The sequence below is a fragment of the Bubalus bubalis genome, chromosome 1 (genome assembly GCF_019923935.1).
Source record: "Bubalus bubalis isolate 160015118507 breed Murrah chromosome 1, NDDB_SH_1, whole genome shotgun sequence".
NCBI lineage: Eukaryota > Metazoa > Chordata > Mammalia > Artiodactyla > Bovidae > Bubalus > Bubalus bubalis.
In genome coordinates, this window is record NC_059157.1 from 90,644,271 (window position 1) to 90,662,817 (window position 18,547).

At 36.7% G+C, this 18,547-nt stretch overlaps 1 protein-coding gene across 50 annotated transcripts in view; it reads right to left on the reverse strand.

Moving 5' to 3' along the window:
* Positions 1–18,547, reverse strand: part of LOC102400543 (ABI family member 3 binding protein) — a 295,359-nt gene that overhangs the window by 126,401 nt on the left and 150,411 nt on the right. For 34 of the 50 annotated variants that reach the window (XM_044941053.2, XM_044941021.2, XM_044941110.2 and 31 more), the window contains exons 12-20: positions 17,751–17,825; positions 16,852–16,923; positions 16,302–16,376; positions 8,363–8,428; positions 7,157–7,231; positions 6,534–6,608; positions 5,546–5,620; positions 4,036–4,107; positions 3,158–3,232 (exon numbers count right to left, since the gene is read on the reverse strand). In XM_044941053.2, coding sequence (XP_044796988.2) covers positions 3,158–3,232; positions 4,036–4,107; positions 5,546–5,620; positions 6,534–6,608; positions 7,157–7,231; positions 8,363–8,428; positions 16,302–16,376; positions 16,852–16,923; positions 17,751–17,825 — 660 coding nt within the window. The remainder of the gene's footprint in view (positions 1–3,157; positions 3,233–4,035; positions 4,108–5,545; positions 5,621–6,533; positions 6,609–7,156; positions 7,232–8,362; positions 8,429–16,301; positions 16,377–16,851; positions 16,924–17,750; positions 17,826–18,547) is intronic. The other 16 variants (XM_044941123.2, XM_044941084.2, XM_045165305.1 and 13 more) reach the window with 10 other exon arrangements.

Consider the following 18,547-nt stretch of genomic DNA (forward strand, 5'->3'; position numbering starts at 1 on the left):
ATTAATCTAGTCCCTACTGACCAACTTAACAGAACTTAAAATCACTGTGTACTTAGATATTTCTTAAATTACATTTACCAGGAATTATCTCTGATATTTCTGGACTACATGGTGTGGGAAGTTTGGCAGAAGCAAGTAGTGATGTTTTAGCGACTAAAAAGGAAAATATAATAATAAATAATTTGGATAGAGAATATTCACTTATCTGAAAGCAAGGCATAATAGCACAAGGTGTTACTGAAATGTAGCATCATTCATCAGAATGTCTGTGGCCAAAAAAAGAATTCTGATTTCTCATGAACTTGTCAGAAATAGAGTATAACAGATGAATGGCAAAGCTGTAGTAATGTATCAGACAGAAGTACACTAAGCAAAGTAAAAAGTATGTGTGTGTGTGGGGGGGGGGGGGGGCAGCGGCAGTTGAATGCCTCAGATTCTACAGGAAAAAGGGAAAATAATTAGTAAATATCAGTAATCAAATATGATAAATATCACAAAACATCCACATCTGAAAATAGCAACACCAAAAATTCTCTTGAAACTTCAAGGTTATAATTAATGTTTTAATTTCCACAAAGTTGCCTTCTAAAAGTATGAAAAAGTAAGATTTGCTACTTTTAGCAGCTTTAGATTTCACAAAGATGAAAGAATGCTGCTGTTTTAATTTTATAAAGAAAAATCAGCATTTTTAAGTTCCTGAGACTGAGGCCAAATAGGTATGGCATCCTATCAACTAAGTTTCCAATTCACCTGCATAAGAAAATATTATAGTCAGTGGTTATTAAGAAATCTATCTTCTGATAAGATTTCCTCTATCTCAGCCTTAATGTGTTATGGATAAAGATACAAAAATGTTCCATAAAAAAGCTGAGTGACACGCAAATAACCACACCAATCAGCTCAGCACAAAACAAACAAAAAGTCACTGATGGATTTGCGGCTAGAGTACCATTTACTGTTCCATCCGCCATGTCAGAACTGAGTACAATAAACACCCATGATTGGAGGTCTCTCCCTTTCTTCAGATCTTTAAAAGCTTGAAGAGCCAAATGTCATTACAATCTTAATGATTAACTATGAAGGAAAGAATTCTTATTGGATGAGGCAGACAAGCTAGGACATAGTAGATGGCTGAGATTTTTAAGAAAGCGTTGGATTTGGCTTGCAAGCCAAAACCAATGTGGGTTTTTACTCATTAGCTTAACCACAGGGGAAAGCCAAAGGAAAAGCAGCCTTCATGGAAAGTGAAAAAGGAAAAGTACATGTGTGAGGAGAGGACTGGGAAAGTCAAGGAGTGGCTCAAATCAAAAAGCTTTTGGTGGCTTATTTGCTCTCCTGAACCTTGGCTACAAAAGAAATCTTTAACAGAGCTATAATGGTGGTTGCCATAAAATGAATACATTTTAAAAAACTAACACCCAAACCATGGTTTATGGAGAACTAGTCATTACTCTGTGTTGCCTCGGGCCACTCAAAGTCAACTTGAGCTGGTTTAACTTTAGGCGCAGATTATGAAGTGATGATACTTGCTGTTAGGGGAAAAGAGTGAATATTCTTAGGTGATTAGAAGGTAGAAATCAAAGCAATATAAACCCGCTAGCTTCCAAATAATTTCTCACATTTTTAAAAGGAAATGTCAAATTAAGAAATCTTTTTGCTCAAATACGTTAGTGATAAGAACACTCTCCCACCCTAATTTGAATTAATGAATTTCCTCTCAGAAATGCTTTTATTTCCAGAAACCACTAACATTGATAATGTAACTTATCATGAGCAAATGATAATTAACATTTGGAGACATTTTTTCAATGTTTTAAAATTTTATCTTGTAACAACATAAATAATTAGAGAAATATTTAAAGCTGGTGACCCAAACATAATGTAATATTTCTCGGTCTACCTGGTGAGAGGACCCTATTCAAAATACAGCCTAAATGTAACAGTTACTACCTTATTCCAAAGTCCTCTGGGCATAATTTTTAAATAAATGTACAGGAAACCCTTCTCTCAGCTGTCAGAGTTCTTTGAGTTAAACCACTAGAGTTCTTGAGTTTATTAGCTATGCTTCTTTCTCCTAACAACCTCTTTTAGTGAGAGTACTTCATTCAATTTCTTGGACTTAGAAACCTCACTCATGGTCATGGCATCAACCATACTCCCTTTGCCTAATCCCTAATTTCTTTCCTTCTGATGCCTACAATACCTGGAAATCTCTCTGCCACTTTTAAAGGAGTCATGAGAGTTCTCTTTCTGAGCAGTTCCATTTTCCTTCCTTACCCATGTCTTTGCAAAAAGACAAATCATGCCCACTTAAGCAATCTTTTGCTTTAATAATCCTACTCTGTAAATGCACATTAATGAAAAATCCATATTACAGTGAGAAATATATTCTTCCCAAAGCTCAGGCATTAAATTTTTTATGACAATAATGAGTTGTGACAAAGTTCCCCTTATAATCTCATAAATCAACATTTCAGACTATTGTATAGATTCTGTATAGATAGAGAAAAAGAAAGATTTAATTATTTAACATGTTCTGCAATCCTTATGCAAGAAATTATCTGTTTTTAATTATATACATAGAATAACCCCTTGCTGCAAAAGAAAAAAAAAAAAACAAAACACCTACTTTTCTTCAGCAAATTAATGTCTCCTGAGAAGTAAACAAAAGTAAGTGTTCAGAAATCAGCCCCAGTTTAGAAAGAAGTCATGGAACATTAGGAGACTACAACCCTTTCTAGTCATGTACCCTGAGAGCTGAGAAGGCCCCAAACAAGGCAGCGTTCGGAGGGGACGGAAAGACTTCTCCACTTCTCAGCTGAAAGGCGGCTGATCTGAACTCCAAGCAACTTTGGTATTGGAAACTATTTCACAGTCCTAGACAAAGGAGTTCTCAATCATTCTGTCCACTCTCTTTCTGTGCTTTCTCTGTGATGGTCATGCACATAATGAAACACCACACAGCTCAAAGAGATGCTATGATCATATCAGAGGAGCTGGCTCTAATGACATCATTTCATTACATTTTTGCTCTTTCCATGGAAAGATGAATCAAATACCAAAGTGTGAATCAAAGGTTTTGTTCCAAAGAGTGGCATAAAAAATTTTTTCAACCCTACATTTGAAATAATATGAAAACAAAGCTCAGGGTAATTACCAGGTTTGCTGTCTGTCACTTCTGGACTGAGAGGGACTTTAGGTTTCAAAGAAAGAAATTGTGTTTTACTGGGAGCTGGAAAAATAAAGAAACAAAATGATCATCAAATCAATATTTAGACATTTCAGTGTCTGAAACTACAAAAGGAAAACCTATACTTCAAGTGCTATAAACCCATCATCTTGGATGATTTTGGAAATAGTCCATTAGAAAATAAACTTAAAAAAATAGTATTTCACAGAGCAGTATTTAATGAAAATATACTAATACATTTTCATCTTTTTGAAAAAGCATTTCAAGAAAAAAGGCATTGCCATCAGTCACCATTACTATACAAAGTATGACAATGATTTTAACCCAGGATTAAAAAATAAAAATTAGCGTAATGATGTGAAATAAGGTTATTTCACATTTCTCAGCCATGTCTAAGTTTCTAAGCACCCGAAAAAAGAAATGTTTTAAAAGTAATATTTACTGATATGTATAATGTTGTGGTCTGTGGCATAAAGAAATGTTACTAACACCATAACAGAAAGCTGTTTTTCTAAATGGAGTTTGAAATTGAACTTGAGGGCCTTAGCCCCCAAAATGGAGAAGTGTATATAAGACACAACTATAAAAACAATGATTGTGTAGAAGATGGAAAAGCATTACTGATTTTACAGCTTTCCAAGGTACAAAGGCTGAGTTCACATCCACCAACCCCAGTGCCAGCTATCCAAAACTATGCAAGTCATGGAGCTGATGTGCTCTATGAGATACTGAGTGCTGTTGAAATGGTCCAGTGAGAACAGCGATTGAGACGTTACATAAAAGCTGGCATACTGGACTTTCCGTGGTGAAATGAACCAACACATCTACTAAGGACACATCGTTACCCATTGTTGTCCGTCTAGGTTCAGGGCTTTTAGAAATTTTAGATGGAATTGTTCCAGGACTTGTGGTTCTTTCTGGTGATGGAAAGGGAAAAAGGGAGAAAAAAAAAAAATTAACATATTCTAGAAACAATTTAAAAAAATCCTCCAAAGAGGAACTGAATGACCCTTTTAAAATCCTGTCATATTTAGTCAGTGTTTACAAAGTATGCAGTGAGTAAAAGTTGGGGGAAAGAATTTTAAAATTCAGTCATAATAGTATAGGCTATAAAAAAACTGGAATAAGCAATGGAATAATCAAAGCCTGGTTATTGAGCATGAGTCTGAGTGTACCCATTAACAATGAAGACTAGCACCTCCAGATTGATAAATTACCTCCACCTCCAACTCTGTGCCATAATATATGCTGTTCCCCTTTCCTTTTCCTCTGCCTAAACCTGACACATATTCTGATGTTTATATCCTCAACTCTTACTTTGCTTTTCTGAGCTTCTACTCTAAGAGAGTCTTACAAGCAGGTTATATCATCTTATGTTGCTCTCATCATTCATGATGTATTATCTTTTTAAGATTATGAGCAATTGGATAGCCAGAGTCACATTCTCTGCATCTCAGCCATCGCTCTAGTGCAAAACTGAAAACACAGTAGGCAACAAATACGGGAACTGTTAGCCTGATAAACACTTAATATAGATGCCTGGAGGAAAATAATTGACATTATGTATCATTGCTGCTGCTACTGCTGCTAAGTCGCTTCAGTCGTGTCCGACTCTGTGTGACCCCATAGACGGCAGCCCACCAGGCTCCCCCATCCCTGGGATTCTCCAGGCAAGAACACTGGAGTGGGTTGCCATTTCCTTCTCCAATGCATGAAAGTGAAAAGTGGAAGTGAAGTCACTCAGTCGTGTCCGACTCTTAGCGACCCCATGGACTGCAGCCTACCAGACTCCTCCGCCCATGGGATTTTCCAGGCAAGAGTACTGGAGTGGGGTGCCACTGCCTTCTCCTTATGTATCATTGTGACCATATAAATCACTATATATGACTGTTTCTATGTTTATACCAAAATTCACATGTGAAAAACATCATTCACTAAAACTGATCTAAAAAGAAACAGCAGCATAAGCATTGTTACTTAGAAATGTGGAGTTAAATACAAAAGAAACATATTAAAGAATTGGAGAATGGGTCTCAGGGGTAGAAGAAGGTGGGCAGTAGAGTCCTCTTTTTCAGTCTAAGACTTGAAGTACCTAAAAAAAAACCTCTATGTATTATTTTGATTTAAAAAGATTATTTCCAGAAAAAAAGAATATCATTCATATAATTTTCAGTAAAATCTTACTGAAAATGTTTTGTTTTGTTTTGTTTTTTTACTTTAATTATTCATCTTAAGTTAATTCCAAATTTTATACAGCATCTTTAATCTACAGAATCTTTTCTCTTTATAATAAGTACATGGACATTATCTACTTGGAATTAAATATCCTGAAAGGTTAAATAGACAGTTATTTACCAGGTTTAGTTCTTGGTGTTTTGGGCCTGAGGCGTCGTTTAGGTGTAGAAGGGACAGATGTAGTTTGCAGGGGAGCTGAAAGAAGATTTAATATAGCTTTGGTAAATGATATTTCCCAGGGGTCAATGAGATTGTAACTTACAAACTCCTTGAAGGGAAGAACTGCTTTCTATTTCTTTGTATTCCCTAGAATGCCCAGCACAGGTGTTCAATAAGAACTGATTGAGCCAAAAGAAATTATATGCCTATATGAGAAGATACATTTTTCAGTTAAGTGTACTGGAAAGGGAGGACCCTTGAAGGATTTAAGTACACAAGGTACAGTTAATTACTCAAAAGATGATTTATCCAACAGCATGGGAGAAGCACAGATATTTGATATTTAGAGAATGGAACATTCAGAACTCTTTAATTTTATAGCTCACTACTAACGTCACCAGGAGTTAAAGAACTTCATTATTTCAGTAATTTTCTATTATAGACTGAAAGGTATTTTACTCTCTTTTACTCATCTTTCTTCATCATATCCAGGATTGTAGAGCCCACTTGGTGCTCCTTACACTATTTTGAGAAAAATAGTCTGATCAAGTGGTATCTAATATGCTAATTGAAGGGAACATATTTTAAAAAAATTATCATCTATAATTTTGCTGCTATTTTCTGGTTTGTAAATTGGAAAGAACTATAGAAAGGGAGTCATCCTTCAAAATAATATATGCAAAGACAGAACTGTTACATCATACACCTGAAACTAACATAATGTTATATATTAATTTTACCCCAATTAAAAAATAGATACCAGGACTATGGGAATTCTTCAAGGATTATCACAAAACTAAGAATGACAGATAACTCAGTTCTTTGACGAGTTTCATCTAGAGCGTGAATTTACTACTGAAAATATTCTGAGAAGGCCAGCGTGACTTCTGCTTTTTGTCTCTTCATCTGTTCTTTCAAAGTACATAGCTATACAGAGGTCATTAATTACCAGGTGTTGTAGGCTGCATTTCAGGACTGGTAAAGATTTCCAGTTTTTGAGAAATAAATGGTGTTTCACTCAGAGCTGAAAACACAAACACCCCATCCCACCAAGTAATTCCAGTTAAAATGAGGTATTTTAAGAGCTTCAACATGCTTTTAGGTGGTGATACAAAGCACATGCTAAATGGACATAATGAAGGATGAAAAATGCACGTTGTCTTGGAAAGCTACTGGATGAAATGACAATTTAAAGTGGGGAAAAGGTCAGGATGAAATCGTTCAGTAGCTGACTCCAGGCAGACTGAGCACATGGAAGAGAGGTGATACAGGCCACAAACATATGAGATGGATGATGATGAAGATGTCCATGCAATTTTCAAAGCTTTTCATTCCTTAAAGTATGGAAAAAATATCATTCATTACAGTTCAAAAATGAGAGAGAGAAAGAGAGAGCCTCAAATGGAACATAAGATGCCTGCATTGTAGGGAAAAATATATATTATATTCAGAAAAAGGAAAGAAATAAATGATTAGATGTGATGGAATGAAATGGTCATTTGGAAGAAAGGCATTCACATGGATTTTCTTTTGACGGAAAACAAAGTAGAATTTTTCTGTTAAAAACATTACCCAGTGTTGCCCTTGGCTGTTCAAGAGTTCTAGAAGTTTTAGGTGGGACAGAGTCCAGAAGTAGATCGCTTGTTGCTGTTGGAATAAATGTCAACATTTATAAAAGCAGTAGAAGGCCCCAGGAATAAAATACAAATTCCTGAGCAATAAATTATGCTCAAATGGGGAAAAATATCAAGAACACTTGAGAGATTGCTGACCAACATTTTAAAACTAGTGATTCATTAGGAGTTGAAGATGAGCTCATGTTTAAAAACACACACACTTCAAACGTTAGAAACCATGATAAAATGGTGTTTCATACATTCAACTGTTTTCAACTGTTTTTTTCTGGTTCCTTCCTTCTGTTTTTTAATTGCTAGCTGAATCTGCTCATAACATTGTTTCATCTTTTAAAAATTTCTGCTGCTGTTTAAAATTATTTGCCTGTATTTATCATGGTACCCATATATGGCTACACACACCCCCCAAAAATACCCGACATATGTCTTTGTGTGGCAGAGACCAGTGTTATTTACTCTGAATTTCCTGCAGCACCTAATTTAGTAAGTGTATAATAAAATACTTGCTAAAAGAAACCATCAGACTGAATTAAACTCACTATAGGTAGAGCAGTAAGTGAATATCAAAGTTAGACCCAACTGAACTTCTGTAGACAAATGAGTGACACGATTGCTCTAGAGCAGGATTTATCACCTTGGCACTATTGCCCTTTAGGGTTGGATAATTCTTTATTGTGGGGATTTTCCTGTACATTGCAGGGATTTAGCAGCATCCGTGGACTCTACCCACTAGATGTCAGTAACACCTTCCCCACTGGTGACAACCAAAAATACCTGTAGCCATGGCTGAATATTTCCTCAGTGGGAAAAGAGCAAAATCACCCCCTACTGGAGAACCACTACTCCAGGGAAAACTCCGAATTCTAAAACCTTTCAGAATGATTCTGATCACGAGAGCACTAGGCTATTATTTAGTGCACCTGAGAGGCAAGCTAATCTTTCTGCATGTCCCACATATGCAGAGTTTATTTACTGGAGGACGTGGAGACATTATCGTTCAGTGGGAGAAGTGGGCAGAATTCATCTCCCTGACAGAGACTGCCACGTTTCTCCTGTGGCGCTCTAGAGAGTATATTTTTTCACTCTGCAAAAATTGTCAGAATACCTGGCATCCAAAAAAGAAGAATTGAGAGGCTGGGTGTACCTGTGTGGGGCTCTGATATCTCAGGCTCATCTGATGTTGTAGGGCTTGAGAAAACATCATAAGTGGCTTTTAAAAGAAGAGGTAAGACAAAAGAGAAGATGTTAATTTTGATTAATTTTAAAAGACTTCATGACATATTTTAATGCTGGCTGAAGGAGGACAGTTGATGTAGGTGCTAGAGCTTGGGCCGTGGGCAACTGGTCTTGTCAGTAAGATTGAAGCCATCACTAAAAGACTGGCCTCCAGTCTTTCTTGCTCTGAACTGAGTCCCTAGGGTGATGTGAGCTTAGTGCTATTTGCTTACAATGAAGCGTGCCAGCTCTAAATCACATAGCTTCAAAGAGTACATACATAAATGAAGTCAGATGGCAATTTTAGGAGACATTTCCAAAGAAGAACAGTCGCACTGAGGAAATTTGCACAAAAACTACAGTTTAGCTTTTCTATTTAGTAAACGTTACCATCATGATGTCTGGATAATACTTTACAGTTTGCATAGTACTTTATAGCTTGACAGCACTTTCTCACATATCAGCTTGTTTAACTCTGTTAATATCCTTGAGAAATAGGTGAGGTAGACATTAACCCCACGTTATAGTCAATGGGGTAGTAACTCCATTTTCTAGATATTAAAATTGAGATTCACTGGGGTGAAGACATTTGTTAGTGGTCAAATTCTGCATATTTCTCATTTTATTTAGCATGGGCCCACCTTCTTTCTCCTTTGGTAACCATTAGTTTCTTTTTGATTTCTGTGAGTCTATTTATGTTTTGTAAATAAATTCATTTGTATCATTTTTTATACTCCATATACAAGGATATCATATATCTATCTTTCTCTGTCTGATCTACTTCACTTAATATGATAATCTCCAGAATCATCTATGTTGCCACAAATGGCATTATTCCATTCTTTTTATGACTGAGTGCTATTCCATTGCATATATATAAAGACTTCTTTTTAAACATAAATTCGTATATGAAAAGCCTCATGACCTCACTAGGACAGAAATTGTGCTTGTTACACTCTTCACATACTTCAAGGTTGTACTTCCAGAGCCTTGTACACAGGAAGACTCAATGAAATTAATCTGCAAGATTTCCATTACTATGAACAAATAGCAATGAGTTTAATAGTTGGGTAGTTTATGCTTTTAGTAAGGATACATGAGAATAAATGAACAGATTCTTTATTTTTGGAGCATACATATGTGTGCACACAAACCTCTTCCTCTACTATACAATTACCTTTCATGTTTGTGTGGTCATACTCTGCCATGGAAACAGAACCCTAAACATATATATGAAGACACAAGGGGAAAATACAACAGGCCAGCAATACGTAGCTGGATGAGAAAAGCATTTACAAGCACCACATGCAGAGTTCTGAGTATCATTTAAATAAGGACATAAAGCTCTCTTACATTTCTTAGAAAAATAAAATACCTTTCTAGCTGGCCTTTAAATTTGTGAAAATATTGCCTACGAGAAAATTCTCATGAAGCCAAACCAATGACTCTGGCTGTAAATCTCTAAGAGGCCACTGTAAATCTATACACCATTCACCACACAGTAAATTTTATTTTCCTGATCACAAAGCATCAACACCTCCATTTATTCCTATGTTTTCTCTTCTCTAGGGTTTAATCCAGTTGGGTGGGCCAGATTTATGCTAATCAACACCTCACAGGCAGATGATAAGGTCCAAAAGTAGAGTTCAGCCTCTTTTCAACCTCTGTGAGCAAACCACCTGTGGCCCAAACTTCCCAACCAGTATATCACGCCTTGAACATGCTGATCACTTCAGCTTTCAAGTCTTTAAATAATTTTTAGAGCTTAACTGCATACAGCAATTTACTAAAGCTCTATAATGTACTGAAAGAACGAAACACTGAAAATAGTAGTGAACTCCTAAAGGGAGTCCCCAAAGTGGATTCTGATGAAGACTGAGGTAGACTATCCTCAGTTCTGTCAAAGGAAGTCTCTAAAGATAATTGTTTATTTCTCAAGGGGAAATAATTAGGCCAGAAGGAACTGTCCTCTTAGTATTAAGTTACAGAACAGTTAAAAGGAAAAGTCAGTTTGTCTGGACATGTTGGAGGAAGAACAGGCAGGAGAATTTTCTAAGGATGCAAATAAACACAATGGGTCATCTTGGGTTATATAAAAAAGCCATTTCTTTATTTGATTAAGGTTTCAAATCCCTCCTGGTCCTAAATGATGGTCTTTTAAGGGGATGACCAAGTAAATTAAGGAGGTTTAACACTGAGAGCATTAGCAAGCCAGAAACAAAACATTGACTTCCATCCTCCTTCTCCAACCATATATGGGCTTTAGAAATCATGCATCTGCTCCATCCGCAGGATAAGGTATCTATCTGTCTGTCTGTCTGTCTGTCTGTGTATCTATCTATCTGTCTCTCCCACTTCTGATGCCCATGGAAAACATTGCATTGGTCATGGTGTCATTTTACTCTCTGCCCGAGGCAGGGGCTGAGACCCCAGTTAATAGCATGATTCAGGCTTCCCACTCAACCCTATCAGTGTAGTCATGTGGTATCTACCATCAGTGCCATGGGTTTAATATGACATCAAGCCATTTCTGTGGGGTTGCAGGATCTCTTCAAAGTACACTGCATATGTCTGGGTCTATTCTCCTTAGACATGTGTCCACAGAGTTGAACATGACTGAGCGACTGAACTGATTCTCCTTAGACGTTTTTACACAAGTGAAATGAAGACCCAAGAATCATTTGGTGTACTTCTATTCTCTCTTGCTTCTTTCCTTTCTATTAATTAAATTGGGGGTTTAGGATTAACAGATACACACTACTGTATATAAAATAGGTAAACAACAAGGATCTACTGTATAGCACAGGGAACTACACTCAGTATCTTATAGTAACCTATAGTGGAAAAGAATCTGAAAAAGAATATATATTACATATATATAACTGAATATGTATGTATAACTGAATCAATTGCTGTACACTTGAAACTAACACAACAGTGCAAATTAACTACACTTCAATAAAATGCAAAAAAAAAAAAAAAAGAAAGAAAAGTACATGAAAAGAAAATGGTGATGTTGGACCATAAAGATGGCTGAGTGCTGAAGAATTGATGCTTTTGAACTGTGGTATTGGAGAAGACTCTTGAAAGTCCCTTGGACTGCAAGGAGATCACACCAGTTAGTCCTAAAGGAAATCAGTACTGAATATTCACTGAAAGGACTGATGCTGAAGCTGAAGCTCCAATACTTTGGCCACCTGATACAAAGAGCTGACTCACTGGAAAAGACCTTGATGATGGGAAAGATTGAAGGCAGGAAGAGAAGGGGACAAAAGAGGATGAGACGGTTGGATGGCATCACCAACTCAGTGGACATGAGTTTGAGCGAACTCTAGGAGATGGTGAAGGACAGGGAAGCCTGGCGTGCTGCAGTCCATGTGGTTGCAAAGAATCAGACATGATTAACAACTGAACAAAACTCCCTTTGCTTCCAGGGACTTCTGGAAGATTGATATGATGGTGTATGTACAACCCTTTGAATCTCTTAGGCAAATACAAATGCAAATAAAACTGTTACGCAAATACAAAATCATATTATTCCAGTGAAGAAGTACTCCAACAAGCATGTACACATCCATGCAGATCCACAACTCATCGAGGGGTAAAGGTACTGAGAGCTTTTCCAGAACTCACTCTATAGTAATAGAAATCATAGTCAACTGGCCACTTTCCAGTAGAGCATAAGACCAATTCTATTGCATCATCAGAGAGACTGACTTTTCTAAATGATTGTTACAAGCACTTAAGTATTTCTAAAATGTGGCCAACTTTTTTATAATACAGAATTTATACATAAGTTTACATTTTGGCATATAGTGAAAGAGCAGATCTTTATAATTTCCTTTTTGTATTTTAAGAAAAGTTGGATTTGCCAAGGAAGTCAAAATCAATCAACCCTACTTAAACATACTTTAGAGGAGGTTTAAACAAAATAAAATTCCAAATAATGAGATCACAAAATGCTGTGCTAATGAAGCATTGGGACCAATAGGCTAAAAGTAGGGAAGAATATGTTTGATGACTGCACTTCTCAGATTTCCTAGGACAGTCCAAATTCCAAATACCCGGTCCCACTCTTGCCATCAACTATTGAAATGATTTCAATATTCAACATGCAAGTTAGAATTTCCATATAGGTTTTTATAGCCAAAAGTAATATAGAAATCTTTATGAGAGCATGCATTTGGATCATTTGATACAGAGTATGAAGTAAATGTGGAAAACAAATCTAGCAAATTCTGAAGCAAAATGAATTTCACAAACGGTATTGATAAATGTTTAATGGCTGATGAAGAGACAAGCAGCCTCTGGCATCCAAGTGTTGGCCAGGCACTCATAGCTTGGCTGTGGTGTTTGCCTCCTGGACATCAACAGTTGAGAACACCAATATCAGACAAGTCCACCTGGTGACCAAGATGGACCAAGGCAAAAACAAGACCTTCTGTAACTGTGTGGAACACAAATGCAAGGGCACAAAAATTACTGTCCTCATATCCTGGCTAATATCTTTATCAATCACAACTATAGTCTCACCCCTCTTTTCTTGCCTTCTAGTTAAGAATTATTAAAATTTTCTATCACAGATTCCTCCCATTTTCAGCCAATATCCAGTTCAGAGCAAAGCTTCACTTTCTTAAACCCTCCCCAGAATTACCTAACACAAGACTAAATCCCATAAGACATCCTTCCCAACATCCTCTTACTAAGAGATCCACAGTTACTCATGGTCTACAATCTCACTGTTACAATAAGTAAATAAACTTAACTTTGTTCAAATATAGCTGAAGGTAACTGACAGAGTAAATACAGATGCATTGTATTTCAACATAGAAAATAAAATGTGTTCATTTCACTGTAATAATATGATTAATATCAGCTGAAATATATAATTTATTCAAAAGATATAACAACTAAAAACAAGACAAATGTTTTTATGTACCAGCATTCAAGTACTATCTCTGCCTCTCTCTCTCTTCTTAATTCTCAACTAATTACATTAGGAAGCCATGTGAGTAAGTGGAAAATACAATAATCATATATGTTGAAACTAAACAGGAAATAGAAACAGTGCATGTATAAATTCACAAAATCAATGAAGAAACAAAGGCTGAAATGAGTGAAAGGATTGTGTGAATATATCAACTTTTTAAATCAGAAGTAACACATATTATAATCTGAAATCGAACATGTTAGGAAGATCCCACGAACACCTAAACAAGAGGTAGGTGTGAGCGTTAAAAGCCTTAGCAGAAACAAGAAATATTTAACCACCCACTTTGAGAAATCAACTTTACATTGATTTCTCTGGCCCACTGTCCTGTAATTGACCACATTTGATGCTTCTTATCTGCATCATGTGAAATATTACAGACTACAATAAAAAGGTAGTGCTTCTTCAACTTTACAAATCACCTGGAGATCTTGTTAAACAGCAGATTTTGATTCATTAGATTTGAAGTAGAGCCTAAGACTCAGCCTTTCTAACAAGTTCCCTGGTGATGTCAATGCTGCCTGTCCAAACATCACACCAAGTAGCCCAGACATAACCATTCAATATTCCAAGGGCAGACTAGGGAGTTTCTGTGGCTGATTCTTATGCATGCAACCATATCTACTGAACCCTTACAGCCCGTGACCAGCTCCAGCACTTCATCTAGACACAGCTGGCAGCTGATGGTTTTTGAAAGTTCCCTGGCATCCTAAGGTGGACCTGGCAGGAGTGAGGCAGCTGAATAATAAACTGCTTCCTGCTGCATTAGCCTCTATTCATAGTCTACCAAGGCAAAACCAGAATTAAAGGAACCTTTCTTTTTTGGGGATTTCCAGTCTCATCTATCTGTATCCTCTTTGTAACTTCACAATCTTCACCTCCCAGCATATTCTCTCTGTTCCCCAAAGCTCACTTCAATTCAGGCTTTATATATAATTCATATCCTAGGCATTAAAATCCAGAAGGGGTTTCCTGGAGGTTTTGGTCAGTTTGCTCTTAAATAATCATAGACACCAAAAATCTAGAGGCTGGTCAAGAGAAGCCCAGGAAAATCTACGTCCCTTTGTTTATAACCTAAAAGTTAAGAGATAAAAGGGACCTAAGTAGTATATTAGTTCAGTGGGCCCTAACAGTCCTCGGTTTGGTAGATGTGATGCTTGTATAGGATGGGGGATTGGGGCGGCGGGGGGGCGGGGGGGTGTCAGGTAAGCTCTGCCATCATGGAGCAGATAAACCAGCACACACACCCACAGGTGAGCCTTGTTCCACAGTCAATGCCGTGGTGGAGTATGAAACTCCACCCGATTTTGTACTCAAGTGACCCAGGTTCTGAAGGTAGTCTTGCACCAACAGTTGGTAATTGAAGTAGAATTTTAAGGGCAGGGACATGGAGAATTAAGGCTTGCTACTGCTAAGTCACTTCAGTCGTGTCCGACTCTGTGCGACCCCATAGATGGCAGCCCACTAGGCTCCTCTGTCCCTGGGATTCTCCAGGCAAGAACACTGGAGTGGGTTGCCATTTCCTTCTCCAATACTTGAAAGTGAAAAGTGAAAGTGAAGTCGCTCAGTTGTGCCTGACTCTTGGCAACCCCATGGACTGCAGCCTACCAGGTTCCTCCATCCATGGGATTTTCCAGGCAAGAGTACTGGAGTGGAGTGCCATTGCCTTCTCCGGAATTAAGGCTTAGAAAGACCCGATTTAAGGCTTCTCTAGATTGGCTGACAACCACAGCCAACTTACAGATGTTTTCCCACTTGAGAAAACCAGGGGAGACTGTAACAGACACACTTAGTTCATTTGATGCCATCTTTGTATCTTTTGCTAAGATCTGAATCCATTACGCTCACCAGAGAAAGATAATTTGACTAAGATCTATGTGTCCATAAGCCCATGCTCATCCTTTCTCAAACCAGCCATACGCTGAACTCCTTTCTGAAGAATATTACAGAATGGTGGTGTGTTTAATGTCATTACATGAATGTCTAACTACATTACATGCTAGTTATAGGTGCTAAAAGAATTGCAACCAGAAGGTTCACAAAATTAAAAATAAGTGAAACAAAAATCATGGAAGTAATCACACAAAGTGGTTTATGAGGTCTTCTTAAAATTCTCACATGCTAAACAATTTCTTTGGTTGACTGCTAGACTTCAAAAGAAAAGATATAAAGGTAAAAATTTTTGAAAAAAAAATATATTTTTTGAAAAGGAAAGCTATTTCCCTCAATCAGTTTTAGTGTTAGAACACAAGAATTCTCAGGAGAAAAAAGCCGATTGCTACAATTTATAAAAGAGCAAACTAAGATCCAGAAAAGTAGAGAAAAATAGCTAAAATATGTGGTTGGTAGTAAAACCAGAACTGGAACCAATGTCCAGTATTAGTGTTAAGACCTGTGGTCTCTCCTCTAAATTACAATATGTTTACAGATTTTAGGACTCAGTAATAATATCTTGCATGTAGTAAACTCTCAAATGTTCATTGAATATTTTATTGAAAAGAAGCAAATACCTACCTGCAAGGGAAATAGTAAATTCATATTGTTAAATAAGACTACCATAGAGCTTATTTTTGTTACTGTTCTCATGTCACAAAAGAGATCTCTAGAAATTCAATGAGCCAACTTGCAGTTCATCTTCTAGCCAGACTTCTAACTGTATATCCAGACATTAAAACACAGATCTTTAGAACAAATGCAAAAACATTTTGCTTTTGTATTGATAAAAATGAAATTAATCTAAGCACCAAGAATAGATTATAGCTTTACCATTTACTACAAATATATGGATAATCAATTAAAGAACCTATAGAAATAAAAATAAGAGAAGTTATTCAATACTGTTGCTCCAATCTATTAAAAAAAAAAAGAATGTAATTACCAGTTTGAGGCAGTAGAATTTTGGAATCTTCAGATATTTTACTTGTAGGCACAATCCCTGGCTTTTCACTTGAAGCTACAGCAAAAAAAGAAATGGAATTCACTGGTTTTTTTTTTTTTTTTTGAGAGGATAGAGAGACAGAAATAGATTGCCCATGTTGTTAAATGGCTACCAGTAGCCTGAAATAAAAAAACACACATTGATCCAACTAAACATCATTATATACCAAGAAGCAATCAATACACTACACGCATTCAGAGAGCATTTGAACAGGGACTAGACGGAGACCAGAGTTTGGTGTCATACTCTTAATGTTTCTGAGAACAGAAAACTAACAAAATTGGCTCTCTGGGATTGACAGACTAATAATTGTTATTGAATTTGTAGAAAACTCAATCAGAGAAAAAAAAGTCAACCACTTGTTTGGCTGAGTCAGACTGAAATCATCAGCTCGTTGAGGTTTGCACAGCTAGGATCCCGTAAACGTGTCCTACAGAATTAAGCAGTCACCACCCACAACTGAACAGCAGATTCAAGGCACTGTTATTACCCAAGGCACCCCCAGGCTTCTCAAAAGGGAAAGGTGTTTTTGCCTGAGGAAATTCTGGAAGCCTTTTCGGAGCTGCAACAAAATACACAAGAGATGTTATGACTTGAAGTGCAAGAGAAAGGTTTTTAAAATCTCAAGCTTGCAGAAACAAAAAACAAACACAAAAATGAAAATTACTCAGGAAAAGTAAGGGACTGTTAGTAGTACATATTTTTACTCCTGTGTTTCAATGATGAATGATTTAAGACAGCTTCTTTTTTCTATTTTTTATAATCAAGCCACTAAATTTAAGGAGTTTGGGTTCTTCTTCTTACCTTTATTAAACTAGTGTTCTAATTTTTTCAGCAATACATATATGTGCTCTCAGATATATTTTGTTTAAATTCAAATCAAGCATATCTGAACTAGACAATGTTCCTCCAATAGCTTTTAAAAACAGAATTGCAGTAATTACATGTCTTTATGCTTAAGTTTTCCCAACACCTTCCTTGATATCACATTCAAATTCTAAGAAGCAGTCTATAGAAATATCATAAATATATCTTCTCTTTCAAGAGAAATAGTTGAGTAAAAAGCGATTTTGGAAAAATACAGAAAATCATTTATTCAGTGACAATGATTTTGAATTAAAAGAGTCAAATATAAATCAAAATATGACTACTCCCAAGGAAAACAACCAAAGGATTTATATAGAGGATGACTAGTTAGTATCCTAAATTATAAAATAAAGAATTTATAGCATCTAAGGGCCTGGCATTCAGGCATTTATTGTTCTATAAGCCATGTGTCCCTTCTTTTCTGTGAGGAGATAAATTTGAATGAGTTAGCCTAAGGGTTTCTTTCAGGCATGCATAAAATTTCCAAGGAAATAATAAGCTGTAGTGTTTAATAATTTTTACCTAGAGTGCTCAGTGGCAATTCAAATCTAGGTATTAAAATAGTTTGTGATGTTCCGGGGGTCCTTCCCCTGAGAACTGCAATAAAGAAGAATTCAATTAGAAACACCCTGAATCAGGATTTGACACTGTGACTTAACGTATCATGTGAGGCATGCTCATAATGGAGGGTACATGGGCAGCTGATACCTTTCATGGAAATAGCTGGCTTCCCCTGGAAAGTTTTTACACAGTTGTATTAATTTGAAGGTCTACCTTCGAATGACCATGGTGTGATATGGAAGATCAACATCACAAAGACAGAACAATATATGTACATGCTGCTCCTTTTTAAAATGTTTTTTAAGGAGAAGAGAATAAAGCAACTTAGATTCTCTCAAGCCAATAAACAGCTAACTTGCATGACATGAAATTCTTAGTAAAAAGCATTACACTTTTGGGTAGTCTCCTTAAGTTTACTATACATAAGCCTAGGAAAAGCCAACTAAAATGGGAAGTACAGACACAGTCACGACTCTCACCCCTCCAAGCTTTGCAGATTAGAGGGCTGGCATTCTGGTTTTCTATGCCTCCCAAGAGGCTGGTAAAAAGGGTGTGCAGTTAGCATCTAACATCCAGAGCTGCCTAAAATATTAGTCACCAGGATCAAGGCATGTTGTTAACTCTTTAAGGGAACTGATCCAAGAAACAGGAAGATGAACTACTCCCTGTAAGGGACGAAAGAAAGTGGGGAGGATGGGAAGCCAAGACACTGAGGTTATTTTTCTATGAGGGTTGGGGTGGTTTTTGTTTTTAAAGAA